Source organism: Toxotes jaculatrix, chromosome 8 (genome assembly GCF_017976425.1).
Source record: "Toxotes jaculatrix isolate fToxJac2 chromosome 8, fToxJac2.pri, whole genome shotgun sequence".
Taxonomy (NCBI): Eukaryota; Metazoa; Chordata; class Actinopteri; family Toxotidae; genus Toxotes; species Toxotes jaculatrix.
The window spans coordinates 1,886,001-1,905,210 of NC_054401.1; the positions used below are offsets into that span (position 1 = coordinate 1,886,001).

Genomic DNA, 19,210 nt, shown 5'->3' on the forward strand with positions numbered 1-19,210 from the left:
GCAGCCTTACATTTTTCCAGACATACAGTGTCATAAACATAGGGACATAGCTCCCTGCACCGCAAATGAAGGAAAAATAGCTGTGTATATATATGCATGTGTGTGTATCAGGGCCTCTATCTAAGGGAGTTTCCCTCCTAACTCTAAACCTCACTATACAACCAGCAGCACAAAGCTCAGTGTGTGTGTGTGTGTGTGTGTGTGTGTGTGTGGGACATGGTCGTTTGTTAAGAGTCTTTAAATGAGCTCATGCATACATATTAGCTTGACACTGTCCACATGCTGGATCTCTGTCTGGTCAAACACTCACACACACGCACACACACGCACACACACACACACACACACACACACACACACACACACACACACACACACACACACACACACACACACACACACACAGCAGAGAGAGGTCAGGTTTGGCGTCCACCTCGACAGTCTCTTCCTGTGGGTGGGGCCTGGCTCTCTTTGTCTGCGTTAAACCCTCTTCCTCCTCTGCCAGCCAGCGCAGCACCAGCTCAGCACATAGCTACACACCACACGTGTGTGTCTGTGTGTGTGTGTATGTGGGGGGAAAAAAGTGTGTGTCCAGACATGAGAAAGTGAATCTACGGCTCCACATATTTTCTGTATTATATGTCAGTGTGTGGGTGTGTTTTTACGTATGCGTTAGTACGTGAGGGAACAGTGGCTTGTATTTGCACATTCCTGTTCTCGCCAAGATGCGTGCGTGTGCGTGTGTGTGTCCACAAACACGTTAAAGAAGGACAATGTGATTTCCAGTATGTATCTCCAGCATGTGTTCATGCTCTGTATTTGGGTGTAGCGGCTGTTGGATGCTGCACTGCTGCAGCTTCACCTGCTGCAGGTGGTAATGTGTCCTGTGTCAGTCCAGTTATTGTTTACATGCAGTTTAACTGGTCCTGTGTAGCACACCATGATTTAGACTGATAGATAAACTGTTGACTTGTTCTTTTTTAGGGTGTGCACCTACCAGCAAGTGAAAAACTACTATTTTTCATGACCATGGCAGTAGCACTAGTAGTAGTGAAATAGCAGGACTAATATTAATATTAATATTAATATTAATATTAATATTAATATTAATATTAATATTAATATTAATATCAATATTAATATTAATATTAGCATTAGTATTACTAACAATATCAGCAGCATTATTGGCTGTTAGCTTGAGTTTCATAAGTTAGAAGGAGCATTAGTAGTATTGGTAGCAACAGCAGGCAATGTACCTGTCCTCCAGTTTGGCTGGTGAAACAGTGAAGGTGGTGCACAGACACACACACACACACACACACACACACACACACACACACACACACACTTGCCTGGCGGGTGCTCACCCAGATCGGTCTGGAACTGATCAGGTCTCATTAATCGGTGGAATTAATTAAAACCACGGGAACACACCGCTGAGCCACAACCTGCACCCATTTGCTTTGGCACGTGTGTGTGTGTGTGTGTGTATGTGGTTTGAACTTGTGTGAGTGTGTGTGTGGTGGAGCTGGGCAGTGTGGATTAGGCCAGAAAGTCTGTGAGAGTTGGTGTGTGTGTGTGTGTGTGTGAGAGAGAGAGAGAGAGAGAGAGAGAGAGAGAGAGAGGGAGAGAGGGAGAGAGGGAGAGAGAGAGAGGGAGAGAGGGAGAGAGGGAGAGAGAGAGAGAGAGAGACTGTGTGTCAGAATGTGGTTAGAAAGTGTGTGTGTGTGTGTGTTTGAATATGACTGCCTGGGTTTGTGTGTGTACATTTGGCAGTTTTGTGTGTGAGGTGTCTGAGAGTCTGAGTGTGTGTGTGTGTGTGTGTGTGTGTGTGTGTGTGACCATTTGCTGAATAAATGAGGAATGTCCTGTCCAGGACTGTGAGTGAATATTAGACGAGTGTTAGAGGTGTGCCCTTCCAAAGTGTGTGTGTGCGTGTAGGTGGTTGTGTGTGTGTGTGTGTGTGTGTGTGTGTGTGTGTGTGTGTGTAAATGTCTCTCATTTCCATGGCCCAATATTTGCCATGGAGCAAAGCCCGGCCTTTAGCCTAATGAAGGAAACTAATCATGTCCTCTGTGATCACACACACACACACACACACACACACACACACACACACACACACACACACACACACACACACACACACACACACACACACACACGCACACACACTGCTCTTATTACTGGGCACACACAAGGCTGCAGGGAAAAAAGAGGAAGAGACGGAGATGGACGGAGGGATGGAGGGCATGAGAAGGAGAGAGAAAGCGAGGATGGAGAGGAAAAGAGGCATTATGTACCCATAATGCTTCTGTCTGCGGTCTGAGGCCTGTGCTTTGTTTTGAGTGGTTGCCAGCACTGAGAGGACTGACCTGACTACTTGTACTGACACTGATCACTTCTCGCTCTGCTAGAGAAAACACTTAAGCTCTCAGAGGAACAGGTAATTTCCAGACCTCTAGAAAGTCTATTTGTGAACTCTGGAAAACTGAAATCATTACCTCAGAGTAATCATTCATGGTCTGACATTATAGGGATTTGACTTTTCCTTCTTTACATAATAAATGTTTAAAGTAAGCTTTCTTAAAAGATTATTGGGTTTTATTAGAATTCGGATCTTATTTCTGGGCCACCATCTCTATTGATCACAGCAAAACTGAAGTCAACAAAGTGGTTGCTGTTACAGCATCAGCTTAACAAAAGTCAGATGGAGCAAGAAACCAAAACCAAAAGTTTATTTAAACCACCGTTTAGAAGAAAAACCCAAAGCGAGTGCACCTGTAATCACACTAATAATCTGTCACTGCACAGGAAAATTGTGTGCTACACAACTACAGTGAGTACGGCCGGTCGAAGTCGAAGCAGGAAGTCCGTCTGTTGACTGTCACCGATGGACACAATGGACAGTTTGAGTAGCAACGTTTGCCTTTTCTCTAAAATGAGTCTGGCTAAACTCAGGCCACGTGTTGTCACTGTGTTCCCAGATTTCCACAGCTGACTTGATGAGTATAATATTAGTGTAACGTGATACAGATTATGGCTGAAACTACTAATACAAGAGTCTGTAGGAGACAGTTGGAATCTGTCACGTTAACAGACGAGTCTAAGCTGAAAGCAGCTGAGTTTTATTGATGTTTGAAGGAGTGCGGACACATTTGACTGGCTGCTGATGTCTGTTAGTGGATGTTTACCTTAAATCCATCTCAGGGTCAACTTGTTTAGTGGACTTAGTTTTGACATGTTCCCACACAGTATAGTACAGAAGATATTGTCTGATCCAAATGTCTGAACTTGGTGTTGATTAATTTCCCAATTCAACATTTTACTGAATGTTTAAGTAAAAAGTTTTCACGGGAGAAATAAAAAAATGTGGCTTTGTCTTTTAAAGGATTTGTTTTAAATTCATTCTGTCAGAGTTTTAGCAGGAGAACGTGTCACCACACACAGTGAGCTGGGACTGGGAGTGTGTGTGTGTGTGTGTGTGTGTGTGTGTGTGTGTGTGTGTGTGTGTGTGTAAAAGCATGTGTTCTCAGTCTCGGCTCAATGGCCACTGACCCGCAACTAGGCCCTCACATCGCCCACACACACACACACACACACACACACACACACACACACACACACACACACACACACACACACCCACACCCACACCCACACACACACGCGCGCACACACAGGGACACAGTAAGTTTTTATAGTTAGTGACAGCTGACGAATCCCCCCGTCCTGACTTCTGACCCCTGGCTCTGCCTTCTGTACCCCCCAGCTAATTGACACGTCTCCTCTGATAAACTCTCTTTCTCTCACACACACACAGACACACACACACATCCCCCTAAACACACACACACACAGGCAGAAGATACCCCTAAACCTACACACTACACATAAATATAATATTTTGAAGCATACAGAAGAAATGAGAAAAAAAAAAGACAGAAGAACTCGATTATTATTGTTCAAAGCTGTGAAAGTGCTTCAGGGACGAAGCATCACTTTACTGTGTTAAGAAAAAAAACTGTCAGTCTTAAAGCTGCATAAAAAAAAAATCCAATCTGACATCTTATTGCAATGTTAAACTGTTGTCATGATGAATGCGCCGGCATCGAGTTGCCTATTTATACTATCTACACAACATTAGCACTGATTGTGAGTTGTGTTTGTGGCCACCTGATGAATGAGAGTCCAATATTTACTCATCTTTTAACTCTGGTCTCCATCACCAAAAATATCCAGTGCTTAAGCTTCCACATTCTTCATTCCACTTTCTTCACTAGATAGTTGTTAATTTTGTCAATCTGCCATTTAGTTCCAAACCAGTGATGTTTAGTGGGACTATGAGAGCTTTTTTTTTTCTCTCCCTGCTGTCAGAGCAAAAGACGTGTTCCAAAACATCACTAAATAAGGACAGAGAGGACAAACCACTTATTCCAGAATTTCACCTCCAAAAAAAAAAAAAAAAAACGAACGGGGAAAGGAGCACCGAGGGCGAGCGAGGAGGAGGCGTGCAGTAGCAGGTCCGGTCCCACATGTGTTACCTATTGAGGTCTGCACAGGACAAGGAGAGAGAGAGAGAGAGAGAGAGCGAGTGCTGTACTTCCCAGGCCTCCCGTGGAAAAGTATACTCCACAATTCATTGCTTCCTTCTCGCCAAATTAAAGGTCCCTTGTTAAAAAAATGGGGGAAGGGGAGTAACGGAGAGGGGATTCAGGCAACAAAGGGGGGCTTTTATTACAGCGTAAAAGAGCCCCTGATTGCCCCCGAACTCAAAACCTTGTTTCTGAGGTTTTTAGCATTGAACATATTTTCTTTCTGTTTGACAATATAGCATCTGAACGGTTACTGTATGGCAAAAAGTTTAGTTAGAAATGAACAAAATATGGAATGAAATTATTCTGTAAAGCTCCAATGAAAGCCACAACAAATTCTCTCCTCTCATTTTTAGGTTGTGCTCTTACGAAAGCTATGTGCTAAGAAATGTGCCAATTCATTTATCATTAACTCAAGTTTCTTTAAGCTTACAAAGGAGTTTGAGTGAGAAGTAACAGAAGAAGTGTGTGTGGGTTTCCTGTCATTCAAAATAAAGAACGTCCCTCTGTAAAAAAAAAAAAAAAAAAACTTTGCTTATTTTACTAACTGACCTGTTCTGTTCTGTTCTGCAGGAGCCATTTAGACCATTTTAGAGCTGATCCGGTGAACCACTGAACGACCTTGATGCTGAAGCACATTAGCTAACTGCTAACCATCACTGAGGTTGAATGAATGAGCCTGACCTCAAAGCACTAAATAGCCGGAATGCATTAGCCTAACCGCTAGCTACCACAAAGGGTGAATCTGTGTGCATCAGCCTGAACATCAGCTTTTACAGTGAGTATGTATTCGATTCGATCAGCTACAGGTATGTTACTGCATCAGCTCATTTGATCACTGCAGAGCTTGTAAAATCTATAATTTTGACTAAATGTTTTTAGTCATTATTGGCATAAATGTAATACTTAAACGTTTATGGTAAAAACAGGGAGAAGTGTCCGAAACATTTTAATTAACATTGCTTTTCTATTTTGTAATTCCAAATGTGTGTGCTGGGATGAGCTGATGTCTCAAAACATCTAATGTTTGCAAATGATATGATGATTTTTGGATGTGTAAGAGGGGTTTTTACAGGATATTAAAACATCAAGTGCACATCATTATTCAGAGCTACGGGGGCCACACCTTGTATAGCTGGACTGACCCATGAAATGTATGAACTGAACTGGTAGCGACCATAAAATGCATTAGATTAACGATTATATCCCGTAACGTAGCTGCCGTGGCCTTAATGTGAAAAGCAGCAGGAGGTGTGAAGGCCGGTTCCTCCCTGCTGGAAGCTGCACTTCCTACACGGGCCTCCCAGAGGAAGAGCGTTCATTCCTTCTGGAAGGTTCCCTCAGGGGCCGAAGCCTGAATGGACACTACCGCAAAAACACTGCCTCTTTACCACATGTTACATGACCTGAGGGGAAACACACACACACACACACACATCTGGGTTTCCACCTCTGAAAGACTGTCTGGTTTGTTGATGGTTATCGTAGCCGGAATAGTTCCTGCCTCTCCCTCCTCTCCCTCTCTATCCCTCCCCCTCTCATCCCTAAATCTCTCTCTTTTTCATTTCCCTCCCTGTCCCCTCCGCTCATCTCTCTCTTAGCCATAATTTACGGAACATATCAACACGCCTTTGATTAATTAGACTTCTTTCAGTGAAACTCCCTGTTGCGTCACTCTGGCTTAATAAACAGTTGATATATTTTTCCCACAATGCCTCCTGTTATTTCCCCTCAAATAGTTCCTCCTTGTCCTGAAGGTAAACCAGAGAAAATCAAAATTTAAAGTCAAACCTTAAAATATGCAAAAATAAAATGTTTAGATGTACGAAGATTTGTGAAGGACAGAATGTATTTACATAAATATGCCATTAAATCTATATTTTCCTTGACACTTTGCTCAATACCATGGATTCATTGAGAATCTTTTGAGGTTTAACTGACTGACTCTTTCAGCATGGTATAATTTGTAGGACTATCATTCATTATGGAGTAACAGGTGTCAGTCTAGTTTTACAATCTCAGTCCTGAGAGTGAGGTTGAAACCAGTGAACCACCTTTAATCGTTGGACAACGATGCGTGACTTAACATGTGAAACTGACTGAGCACTTGGCCTTTGAAAATGTTAATACAGCAAAAAAATCCTTCATAATATAACAAACATGTAGATAATTCCACACTGTCAGTATTTAATGGACATTAAGATTCTATTTTAACAAAGGCTGAGATATCCACCTCTGCCACATTCCTGAAGACATTCTCCAGAAACCAATTTTTACAACAGTTTTCCATTTTTTTCTAAGACAAATTACAATAAATGAGCTGCCCCAACACAAGGTCACTGACAGGACTTAACGGCTGTTGTAAGGCTTAAAGCCGATGAACTTTCCGTTACACGGTGCCACAAGTCCGTAAGCGTTTGTCCACACTGTTACCCGACCAGGCAACAAATATTTGGAACGCTGTCCTCATCTCTATCTGTAATCACCACGAGCATTAGCCTCCGGCCAAGAATAGCTGATCAGATAATATCGTTGCAGGGACATTAGTGGAACATTACACACACATTAAACAGCCAAGCATCTCATCAGCGCTCCGTCAACACACCCGGAGCCAACAAATAGCTCCGGAGATGGCGTGATAGCCATGCGGTGGGGATATTGTTGGCTCACATGAGCTTTGGAGGTACGGTGCCAGAGCAAATGTTGCTACCTAAAAATGTTGTTGACAAGCTACAAGCCCATAGATTAAAACCAGTCAGGAGGTCAGAGAGATGGTGGAACGACCTTCCATTCCCAGTTCAGTGAGTACAGGAGGGTCCTTCTTTCCCCTGCTGCTGGCTCATGTCTCCGATGGTGGCGAAAGACACGCCTTCAATCTCTTTTCAGTAAATAAATCCCATACTGCCATTCCTATTCCTACTTTAGACTTAGTGAGCACATGCTTGACAAAGTGTTGGATTTCAGGCAATTCAGACTGATGTCCAGTTGGGAAGAACTTTTAATTACCAGCTGAATGCGTGAAACTCACACTTGCCTCATGTGCTAGATTCCAGGAACTCAGAGCTGATGCTGACCTGGATTTAAGCTTTGGATGTGTGGAGCTCACACTCGACGCCCAGTCAGACTCGAGAAGCTCACACGTGACGTATGAAGAAGGGAAGCGGGCAGTTTTATTTTGAGAACACGCGTTTGACGTGTTCGACTTGGGGGACATGCGTTTGAAAACCAGCTGTAATTTAGTGAACGCACCACACCAATTTAAATGCCATGCAACCCCCCAATGAGGCAAAAATACAAACTCCTGCGGCGCTGCAACGTTCAGCTAAACCTAAAACACAGAACCCAAATTCCCAGTGCCAACCCCCTGCTGAACTGTGGGAAAAGAGATTTCCTATAAGTCCTGACCCACGTAGTGACTTATTCAAAGATCGGTCATGATACCAAATCTTAAATATAATATTATTATTATTTATATTATTATTAGTTACATATTATTATGATCTGACTGTTGACCTCCTTGCTGCCTATTTGTAATAATGTGGAAACGTATATTTTTGCACTCACTTCAAGTCACTCTGACAAATATAATGAGAACGTAAAATTCAAAGGGACGAATCTGGAAGTAACTGGTCACGTGTCCGTCAGTGAGCTGTGTTACTGAGTGTCCTGTAACACTGTCAAGTGTTAGGAGAAGAGAGGAAACAGAGGTTTTAGATAGAAGACCTGCAGTGTTTCATCTCGGGTTTTTATACACACACATACCTGTCACACTCTCTTGATCTTTCAAATAGCCCGAGGGCTTAAAACAAACCAGGTCAACCACTTAAAATCCGGTTTTCCACTTTCACTTCCCCTAAAGCAGCTTTGAGGTTGAGCCAGATGTTGTGTTTTAGATTTAAGCATATAAAGAATTTGGACTCAGATAATAGACAGTAGTTTTATGTGTCTGATATAAAGTGATGTCAGAAAACATCCTTATCACTATTTTGATTATGATTTCAGCTGATAAAGTTCATTTCAACACAGAGACGCAGTCTTGACTTCATAAAACCTGCGAACACACACAGACACGCAGCTCTTGACTGTAATGACTACTCCTGCTTTTACACACTATAAACAGCATTAAACATTTACACACATAACACACACACACACCACACACATACAACATTCTTTGGTTTCACATGCTACATGTTTTACTTTCCATCTGCGAGGACACTTAGCCTCAGACAGTCTGTGTGTGGGGCGAGGGCCAAACAAGGCTTCATTTTCTACCTGTGTTTTTATTCATGGGGGGTGAGCGGGGAACAGAGAGAGCTCTATCTGTCACACACATCAACACGCACACGCACACACATACACACACACGCACGCACGCATACACACACACACACAAATCCAGAAGAGAAGCCCATGGGTCAGAAATTCTGGCCATGGCCCGGGAGGATCCTGTTCAGGATGAGGAAACCTGCCCGCTGAGTGTGTGTGTGTGTGCATGTGTGTGTGTGTGTGTGTGCAGAGACTGGATGTGAATAGCAGCCGCAGACTGTGACAGTAAGCTGATAGCTCTGTCCGCTGTGTTTCTGTAATCTGACAGACACACTGACACAGCGGGACCGTGTAATTCAGCCATGTTAGTACAAGTCTCCTCCGGGCCTCTGAACACCGAGTCTCACTGAGACGCTGCAGGTCTCAGTACCTGTGCGGCTTCACGCAGGCTGGAGATGAAAGGTGTGTTTGTCCTAATCGATTTATCTTTCTATCCACATGAAAAGGAGGAGGATGTGACTGCACATGTCACATCAGACATGAAACCTGAAACCAATTAAAATGACCTTCCTGAAAGTTGACATCAATAGACTCAAAGCTGCCTGTGGGCAAACTGTAATTCTGCTGATATCGAATGATTTGTGATAAGATTTAACGTTACAGTTTGGTTCTTGTTGCAGTGGAAAAGACTCTGAAATCACCAGTATTGTTCCTATGTATTTATTTTACCACTGCAGGTTCATTGGAGGTTTCACAGAACGAGTGACCGTCTCAGAGCTTAGAAATCCCTCTTTGACTCATCTGCTTCTCCTTATCTACATTTTCCTCGGGATGGTTATAGATTTACAGTCAGTAATGGACAACGGCTTTTATCTGGATTCTGCAGCTAATGGATAAAGCTGCAGCAGTTGCTAATGCACAAAGGGCATTACTAATGGGTGAAGGCGAATAGCTAATGGTAACCGGTGATATGCGTAAGGTGCAATACTGTCGTGTCTGAATGGCTGGTACCAACACACAGCAGACGCTGCTAACAGCTGTTTGATGCTAATATACACGAGGAGCAGTGTCTCTGCAGCTGAGCAACAGAGGACAAGGCCTCGTGTCGGTGGCTAATAGCTGTTAGCATAAATCCACAGTGGCTGTGTTGGTACATAATGTGGCTTAATGAGACCACTGACCGCAGACTGACACTCGTCCTGATGAGTCCTCTACTGACTCAAAGACAAGACAAGGGAAGACAGCAAGACTCTGAGTTTGGTCAGGGTTCAGATTCTGCTCAACAGCCCTCATCCTTTGATATTACACACACACAAGGGTGTGCGTGTGTGTGTGTGTGTGTGTGTGTGTGTGTGTGTATGTGTGTGTGTTGTGCTCTGGGTGGTGTCTGTGATCCCAGGTGGGCTGTAGGGGAGGAGCAGGACAACAAAAAGGGATGCAGGGCCAGGAAAGAGGAGAAGGAAGACACTCTCCCTTTCATCTCTCTTTCATCCCTCCTTTTCAAGCTGAGGAGAGAAAGAGTGTTTGCTTCACTCTTCCTCCCCTCTCTTCCCCTCTCTCTCTCTCTCTCTCTCTGTCCCACTCTCAGACGCCTTTTGATGTCTTTTAAGTCAACCAAATGTGCTTTCCGGCTGCCATGCACTCTAACAGAAAGGTGTGTGTGTGTGTGTGTGTGTGTGTGTGTGTGTGTGTGTGTGTGTGTGTGTGTGTGTGTGCGGGGGGGGTTGGCATGGCGCCTAATTACTTTAAAGTCACAGACAGGTAGGCGGAAGGTGCATGTATGTGTGTCTTTGTCTGATGTGTTCGCTGCCACCTTGTTCCCTGCTTTTATTGGAGCTGTGAGCTGCCCCCTGAGCCCACGGGGTTATTTGGCATTTTGCCACCATCAGACAGAAACAGTCCACTGTTTGTCTCAGCGACGCCGTGGGCAGAGCACCGCTGATGCACCGGCGTGATATAACCAGAGGATTTCAGCTGAGTACAGATGTGTCTGTATCAGCATATATGTCAGCATGATAAGTAACAAAAATTCAGGACATTGACAAGATTATGTTTCAGCTGTTTAATGTCCCGGGATTCTCTCACTGTACATCATCACATCACCCACCTGTGGGCTGATTTCTCAAATAAAAATAATTTCTATATAAACTATGTGTGACTCTGAGAGAGTGACTGAAGCTTAAATTCAGGCAGATTGTTCTGATTATTATGAAATATTATTATTATCATGAATTCTGTGACACATTCCTCCTGAGTCCGGCCTTTAACCTGTGAAGCGTCCTCTCTGCTGAAGTGTCCCTGAGCAATACGACGAGCTCCAGGATCAAAACAGACTTTCAATATGAGCTTTAATAAACAATCACAGCTTTTACATGCTGCTTCTTATTTTCTCTCTGTGTCTTTCTGTGTGATGACGAGGAGGAGGAGGAGGAGGAGTGGTGGACATGTCTGGACATGATGCTGCTGCTGCCGCCCCCCCGCCCCCTTACCCCGTCCCCAGATCACTTCCCCTGTTCCCTCCGTCCCGCCTTCCTCCTCTCATTTTAAGTGCAAACCACAGACTTAGTCTGGAGGTTTCCATGACAAACAATACTAATTAGGGATCATTTTCCTTAAGGTTTTTTTTTTTTTCAGTCATGTCTGGAGGGCAGAACTGAGAGGCAGGAGTGATGTGTGTGTGTGTGTGTGTGTGTGTGTGTGTGTTATTAAATCTCTGTTGTGTTTATTAAGCTCAGGATCACACATCCAATGACAGCATCATGTTAGACTGTATGTGCAATGAGCTTAATGCCTTCATGGCTGCAGCAGTGACAGAACATTCATTCAGTCACAAAGGCCCCAGTTCACACAGTGAGTATAGATTTGATGTGATGTGATTTATAGGTAAATGAACAGTGATACAACTTGATGTGCCACAAATTAAAACACAACGAGTCATGAAGGCTTGTTCTAACCTTAACAGTGTGTGAATGTGTGTGTAGTTCTACAGTACAACAGTAAATCATACAGCCTTACTGGCTGTGCACGTGTGTGTGTGTGTGTGTGTGTGCATAAATGTATATGCACCGTAAACGAGTGTATGTCTAATGAACACTGTGTCGCCCTCTTTGTGTCTCCTACGCCTCCCTTTCTCATTACTGGCGACGCCTGAGTGGATTAACTACACGCGTGAACGCACACACATGCATACACACACACGCAGACACACACACACACACACACGCAGACACACACACACAGTGTGTGCACAGCCTATCAAAGGGAATCTATCCACCCCGGTTTAGGAAAGACAAACTGTCATAAAACATGGATTTGTTCTCAATGCAAACCAGAAGCCTCTTTCTGGAAGGACACTGGTGTGTGTGTGTGTGTGTGTGTGTGTGTGTGTGTGTGTGTGTGTGTGTGTGTGTGTGTGTGTGTGTGTGTGTGTGTCTGTGTGCGTGTGTGTGTGTCTGCATGTGTGATAAGGCCAGGAGAAACTAACTGAAACTGATTAGATTAGTAACTAAATGGGATAACAAAACAAAAAAAGGGCAGGATGGAGGGAAGGAAGACACTGAGGTGTCAGAACACCTGACTAACCTTCTGTTAATATCTCTTCTGCTGTGTCTCTATCAGACACATGAAAGGAGGACAGACTGAGAGCAGAGCCACGGGGACAAAGACATATCAAGAGGAGAGAGTGAGAACAAGACACAGCAGACTCCGAGCAGAGGATGAGAACATGGTCCAACTCCCCAAACAGAGAAACAGAGAGCGTAGACCTGGCAACAGTAAGCCAGCAACGCCGGACACGCTCCCAGCTCGACTCTCGTAACGCCGGAAGACACTGTCCACAGCAATAACACTGTGATAATAAAAGGATGTCCTTCACTGTGGTTATGGCCACAGCAGAACAGCCAGTCAGATATGAAACACAGACGGTCGCACGGCAGAGAATAACACGAATTCCCAGGAAAGAATATCTTCAAGAGCATTACGGGTTTTAAGCACCATACCATGTGTATGGCAATGAACGAGAGAATGACGACTGGTAAATGAGCAGCAAAATAAATAAATATTTTACGAACTGCCCGGGTGGGTGCATGTGTTGGTTTGTAACGTTGCCCCCTGAACACACCGTAATCCTGCAAACTCATGACCCCTCCAGTACTTTAACAAGGGTAAAGGAGCGGCACAGTGTTTCACGACCAGAGCGCCGCCCTAATTGGAAAGTAAAGCAAAGGTGAGAGAGTCTCATTTGCCTGATGTCAGCGGCTCTGTCACGCGGGGGTAACTCTAAGTTGCGTACCACTGGCTGAGGGCAGCTGTCACAGTAATGTCAACGGCGCAGGATCGTGGGGTGAAATAACAAAGTTAAACCTTCAGAAACACCGCGAACATCCGTGCTGCATCTGCAGAACCAAATTTATTGTTTGATTTCATCTTTTGGCACCGGCCGGAGCCCAAGCCAGGCTGATTCTGCTGAGCACGAGCCAATGGCAGTCAAAGCGGTATGTGCAAATAATAGATGAGACAGAGCACTATGCCGTGAGGGAAAATAGAGGTGGATTACAACAGCGTGACAGACAGTGAACAGATATCAGTGTCAGGACTCTGGTCAGGATTTACTGACGAGCTGGGAGCGATGCTGCGGATGTACCGCTGGAGTGATGTATTTTGATACGGGTCGGTTGGATATGTGACAAGGTGAAGCAGAGCCTCTGAGGGGTTGGACAGCTAGAAAATATTCTACTCCAAATAAATACACAAAGAAGGGAAGGAGAAAAGGTGACAGTACAGAGGAGACGAGTGGAAAGACGAGGAGTGACGGAGGAGTTTGTGCTCCTACCTTTCTTGGCTTTCTTGGATGGCTGCTTCTTCTTGATGAACTTGGTGGCCTCCTGTGGAAGTTCCAGCTCCTCCCCGTCACCAGCCACCTCTGCAATGGGCTCAACGCCTCCTGAAGGACAGGCAGAGGGAAGCCATTAGCAAATCTTTTGTGTTAGCAACATTACATTTACAGTTCAACAAATTTCCACTCTCAGCTGCTCAGTGTGGCAGGGTCTAAGTGCCTTGGGCGACTTGACAGGAAAATGTTTTTCATTCTCCATCCATGTTTGCCAACGGCTCTGAGATCTGAATTAACAAGATTGCAGCAGCAAAGACTTAGAACATGTCTGCAAAGAAAAGGTTTTTAGATGCGTCTTTCAGTGGTTTGTCTCACGTGTGTCTGATGGGGACAGATACAGCTGCAGTGCAGGCTGCTGAGCTGACGTGAGAAGCACAGCACATAAATGAGACAATGAAAACTTAAAATCTTCTGTCTTCTGAAGTTCTTTGGTGAATAGTTTTTTCTAGTTCTGTAATGTTTATTTTCTGCTTATTGTTTTGTTATAAACTCAATAATTAAAGTGTTGTTTACTAATTTGCGATGGTCATTTCATTTTCCTGCCACAAACAAAATGTGGCGGCAGAAAAATGTTCTGATACTTTTTAAGGTTCTGTAGAAGAAGAAATGCAACATGGGTGTGTGTGTGTGTGTGTGTGTGTGTGTGATGTGTGCAGTGAATCTGTGTGTGCGTTTACATGGATGGGTGTGTGTGTGATTGTGAGTGTGAGACGAAATCCCTGCTCGAATCCCACGGATCAGTCTGGATTTAGGGAGCTCCTGAGGCTGATGAATTGGACGCCTTGTCTCTTCTCCGTCCCACCTCTCTGTCTCCTCTTCATCCCCTTTCCTCATTCCTCTCCTAGCCTCTCTGTCTCCTCTTCATCCCCCTTCCTCATTCCTCTCCTCCCCTCTCTGTCTCCTCTTCCTCTTCTTCCTCTCCTCCCTGTCTACATCTCTTCCCTCCTCATCCTCCTCTTCTTGCCTACCTCCCCGCTTTGTCTCCTCTTCTTCCTCTTTTCCTCTCCTGTCTTCCGTCTAGTCCTCATACCTTTGTCTTCCCCTCTTTTTTCTGTCCTGCTTCATTGTCTATTGTCTCATCCGCCTCGTCCCCTTTTCCCACATGTTCTTATGCCCATTTTTCCTTCCTTCCCTCCTTCCATCCCTCCTTTCTCCTCATTTCCTCTCCTCCTCTGAGGATTGTGTCCAGTTTCACGGTACTTTCATTTAACATGCACCGCAAACACATGCCTTTGTGGTGTATGTGTGCGAGACAGATGAGTGTGTGTGTCTGCCATCATGTCTACCTTAAGGTGTCTGAGAATGTGTGTGTGTCTCCATGTCCCCCACCGCGTCTTCGTCTGTGTGAGTGTGTCTGTGTCTGTGTATGAGTGTGTGTGCAGATTACCCTAAGCCCTCTCTAATATTTATCCTGGCCTTTTCTAAAGCCAATCTTGTTCTCTTTGGTGAGAGCACAGCCTGTGGCTTCACACACAGACACAGACACACACACACAGACACACACACACACACACAGACACACTCACTCACACAGACACACTCACTCACAGTTGTTTGAAATGGGATATGCCTCGCTCTTAATTGGGCAGGTGTTTTTCTAAGGCGAGCCGTTTTTTTTAACGCTGTCTTACAATTTCACGGGGAATGCACGGGTCTGTGTGTGTGTATGTGTGTGTGTGTGTGAGTGTGTGTGTGAGTGTGTGTGTGTGTGTGTGTGTGAGAGAGAGAGAGAGTTTAAACCTCAGTCTTACATCAACATGAGGTAAGGAAATAGCCCACCTCTGCAGCAACAAAATCACACACACACACACACACAGACCATCTCTTAGTGCTGACCTCTCATGCATTCCTCCCTCTCCCTCTCTCTCCCTCCCTCTCTCTCCCCCTCTCTCTCTGTAAATAGTAGGTGTAGTGCTGCCCGGTCAGAGCTGCGGTGTGTATCTGTGTGTCCCGCGGCCGTGGTCGGGTCTATATTTGTCTCACTTGGTCGGGTTATCAGTTTTAGACAGCCCTGAGGTTGAGACTCTATACTCTGCACCGCATCACACTTCAACACGGAGGATGACACTGTAATTACAGTTGTTATGTTATAGAAGTTGTACAGTGATAAAGGCAGTGATGGTCGCTGCAGATGTTGATATATGTAAAGCAGAACTAAAAGCAGCACAGTGACGGGGATGTAAAACCTGCTCACTCTCTCTTTCATAAGCTGAAGGTAAAGCCACAACATTCAGCCGCATGGTCGGCTCCTCAGCTCGTCTCCATTATTACAGACGGGATCTCTGCTCAACCCCTGAATCTGAAGAAATCCTTCAAACTCAGAGCCCGTCAGCAGGATCAGGAACAGCTTAGGACAGTTTAGAGACAACAAGGACTATGGCTGCTACTGCAACTGCTGTCGCTAAATGTTTTCTACAACAACCAGCACCAGTACAATCATTACTAATGACAATGATTCTACTGTGATGCTAAATTCTTTGTGTGACGTGGAGAATGAACCCAAATGTTTTTTAAAGTCTGACACGCTGCAGCAAACAGAACTTAAACTGTCGTGGACATTTCCACTACAGAAACATGTCCATACAAAGACACTGTCTGAGGAGCTTTGAGGACACAGCTGGAAGGGACATAAAGCTGAGTGGCTTTCATTGACATGTTTGCGGCAGCTCGGGAAGATTTTGTCAGATATTGGGGAATTCTTTGTGCAGTTATAGACATTTCTAAATATTTCTACAGTTTGGGGCGTTCGAGGAGATTTAGGGAGCAGTTTGTTCAGAAACCATCTGCAGATATTTAGAGACCGTTTAGATATGGTTTGTTTCAGTTTTGGGAGTCTGAATCTGACATTTTTAAGGTAGTTACGAACAGTTGGGGGCACTTTAGAGATTGTTTGGACAGCTTGGTGCAGTTTTGGTGTAGTTTAGATGTAGCTGGGGACAGTCTAAGACAGTCGGAAACCGTGCCTGAGACACTTTGGACATTTGTGGGCCTGTTTGTGTATAGATGGGGATGGGTTGGGCCGGTCCATGACAATTTGAGGACAGCTTGAAGAAAGCTTGAGCCATTTTGTGACAGTCTGGGACATTGTGGGACCGTGTGGGACAGTGTGGGACCGTGTGGGCTGCTCAGTGACAGCTTGGGGCCACTTGGGGCCAGTTTTGGAACAGTTCTGGACAGCTTGGTTGAGGGGTGAAGCTGCTTCCAATAGACAGCTCTGTCTTGGTCTGCAGTGTGGAGACACTGGTGCATTCCTGCTTTATTCTGGGCTGCGGTTTGAAGACGGGGGGTGACACTGTGCTGCTGTGGTTACCGGCAATTTGGCTGTGGGCTTCACGCTATTTCAACCCCCCCTCAATGTACACGTCTCTGTACGCACACATATAGTTTGTTGGACCCACAAATTTGCGCGCGCACACGAACAGACACACATGCACACCCACATGCTTTTGAAAACACACATCAAAAGCCAGGAAGTGTGATTCCTTTAAAAAATGGTGTGTGTGTGTGTGTGTGTGATTCAGATACCTGATCTCTTCTGTCTAACCTTCTCAGCCCAAACCTGTAACTCACTTTTCAGTTCAGCAGAATCCTTCTCACAGTTTTGTATATGTTGAATATTGTCAAAAGAAATTTCTTCCATTTCAGCGACGTGACTTAAAAAGGAAAAATAAAAGTGTTTAGGCGCTTTAAGACAAAATGAAATCCTTTGAGTTTGTTGAGAAAAACAACAACCCTCTAACATTTTAGATGTATTGAATGATGAGCTTCAGGTAATGATTGATTCTTTCCAAAGTAAAGCTCTGCTGTTGTATATTTAGCCTCCTGGAGGAGAACTCTTCAATTTGCAAACACCACATAGACAGAACAAAGACAGCTGGTCAGGATTACACACAAGACCTGACCTACACTTACACATACTACATGTATTTTCCTTTGCTCTGTGTCCTCTGAACTGAACACGTACGCACACACATACATACATATGTGCGCACACATTCGCACACACACAAACACAGCCCATCTTCTCCCCTCTCTTTAAGTCTAAAATAGATGCAGGCCCTAAACCACAGCTACCAGTGGAACACTGTGAAAATAACTGCAACACACACGCGCGCTATAGGGTGTGTGTGGATAGGAGGGTGTGTGTGTGTGTGTGTGTGTGTGTGTGTGTGTGTGTGTGTGTGTGTGTGTGTGTGTGTGTGTGTGTGTTGTGTGTGTGTTTGCTTGCTTTCAGTTGAACATGAGCAAACTTTTAAGAAGAGAAAGGACATGAGAAAACATCATAGGTCCATAAAAAATATCTACAGATGAGAAGAAAGGAAGAGGCCTGGTGCTCACTGTGTTGCACTAAATCCAGGAAGAAGATGAAAAACTGATCAGAGGGACGGATTAAAAGCTTTGACTCAGTGGGTTAAAACAGCGACTGGTTTCAGCCTCACCCGTCAGGATGGAAACGGCAAAATCAAAAAAGAGAAAGAGACAATGACAAACACTGCAAATCATATCACTCAAAATAATAAGATCACATCAGTAAAGGTGATTGTGAAAGTTGTTTATAGAAAGGGCTTAAAATCACCTGGATATGTTAGGGGGCCTCAAATTTAAGAGTCCACATATAAATGTATGAGTGCCACGTGCAAACGTTTCCCCAGTGAGGAGGAAAGATTCCTCGGATTTAAAGACAGGTGAAATATATAAAAACAAACATTTCACTGCACTGTATCACCTCACGTATCCCTGCAAATGTTCCAGGTGAGCTCAAGGAAAGTTTCTTTTTCTCTACAGAACACAACGACTGAAAAAGAGAAACAGCAGACCAGAAACTGATCAGAGTAAAAGACTTACACAAGATTAACTGCAGGTTAAAACTGAGATTTTAAAAAAATACAGGTCACAGTAGAACAGACACAGAGGCAAAAGAAGACTGTTTTGCCGTAAGTGTTGCTCACTGCAGAAAGATAAAGTGTGTAATATACAGTATGTGTGTGTGTGTGTGTGTGTGTCGGAGAAGACTTCAGTACACAGGTTGAGGTCAGTTCAAAGCTATGCTGACAGCACGCTGACTAATGAACCATGTGATAAACACACTGATTTCACCAGGTGTGTGTGTGCGCGTGTGTGTGTGTGTGTGTGTGTGTGTGTGTGTGTACAGAGTGCAGCTGTTGAGGCCAGTTGGTCTGGATGATGTCATCAGGGTGAAACAGAGGGTCATGTGATGAAGAGAGAGACAAACAGTGGGAGATGTGTAATGTAAATGTAACCTGGATTAAATCAAATAACGCTGATGCTAACAGTTACATTATGTTAATGCTGAGGATATTATTTTAATTTATTGGTATAAAGTGAGAATCGCTTGGATCAATTTCTTGGAAAACTTTGTGCCTTAACTTTTTAATAAAGTGATGAAATGTATAGAAATGTTTTTCCTTTTCTTCTCGTGTTAGGTTTTTTCTTG

At 44.3% G+C, this 19,210-nt stretch overlaps 1 protein-coding gene across 1 annotated transcript in view; it reads right to left on the reverse strand.

Moving 5' to 3' along the window:
- Positions 1-19,210, reverse strand: part of bbs9 (Bardet-Biedl syndrome 9) — a 124,497-nt gene that overhangs the window by 26,459 nt on the left and 78,828 nt on the right. The window contains exon 21 of the mRNA XM_041044696.1: positions 13,696-13,806. Coding sequence (XP_040900630.1) covers positions 13,696-13,806 — 111 coding nt within the window. The remainder of the gene's footprint in view (positions 1-13,695; positions 13,807-19,210) is intronic.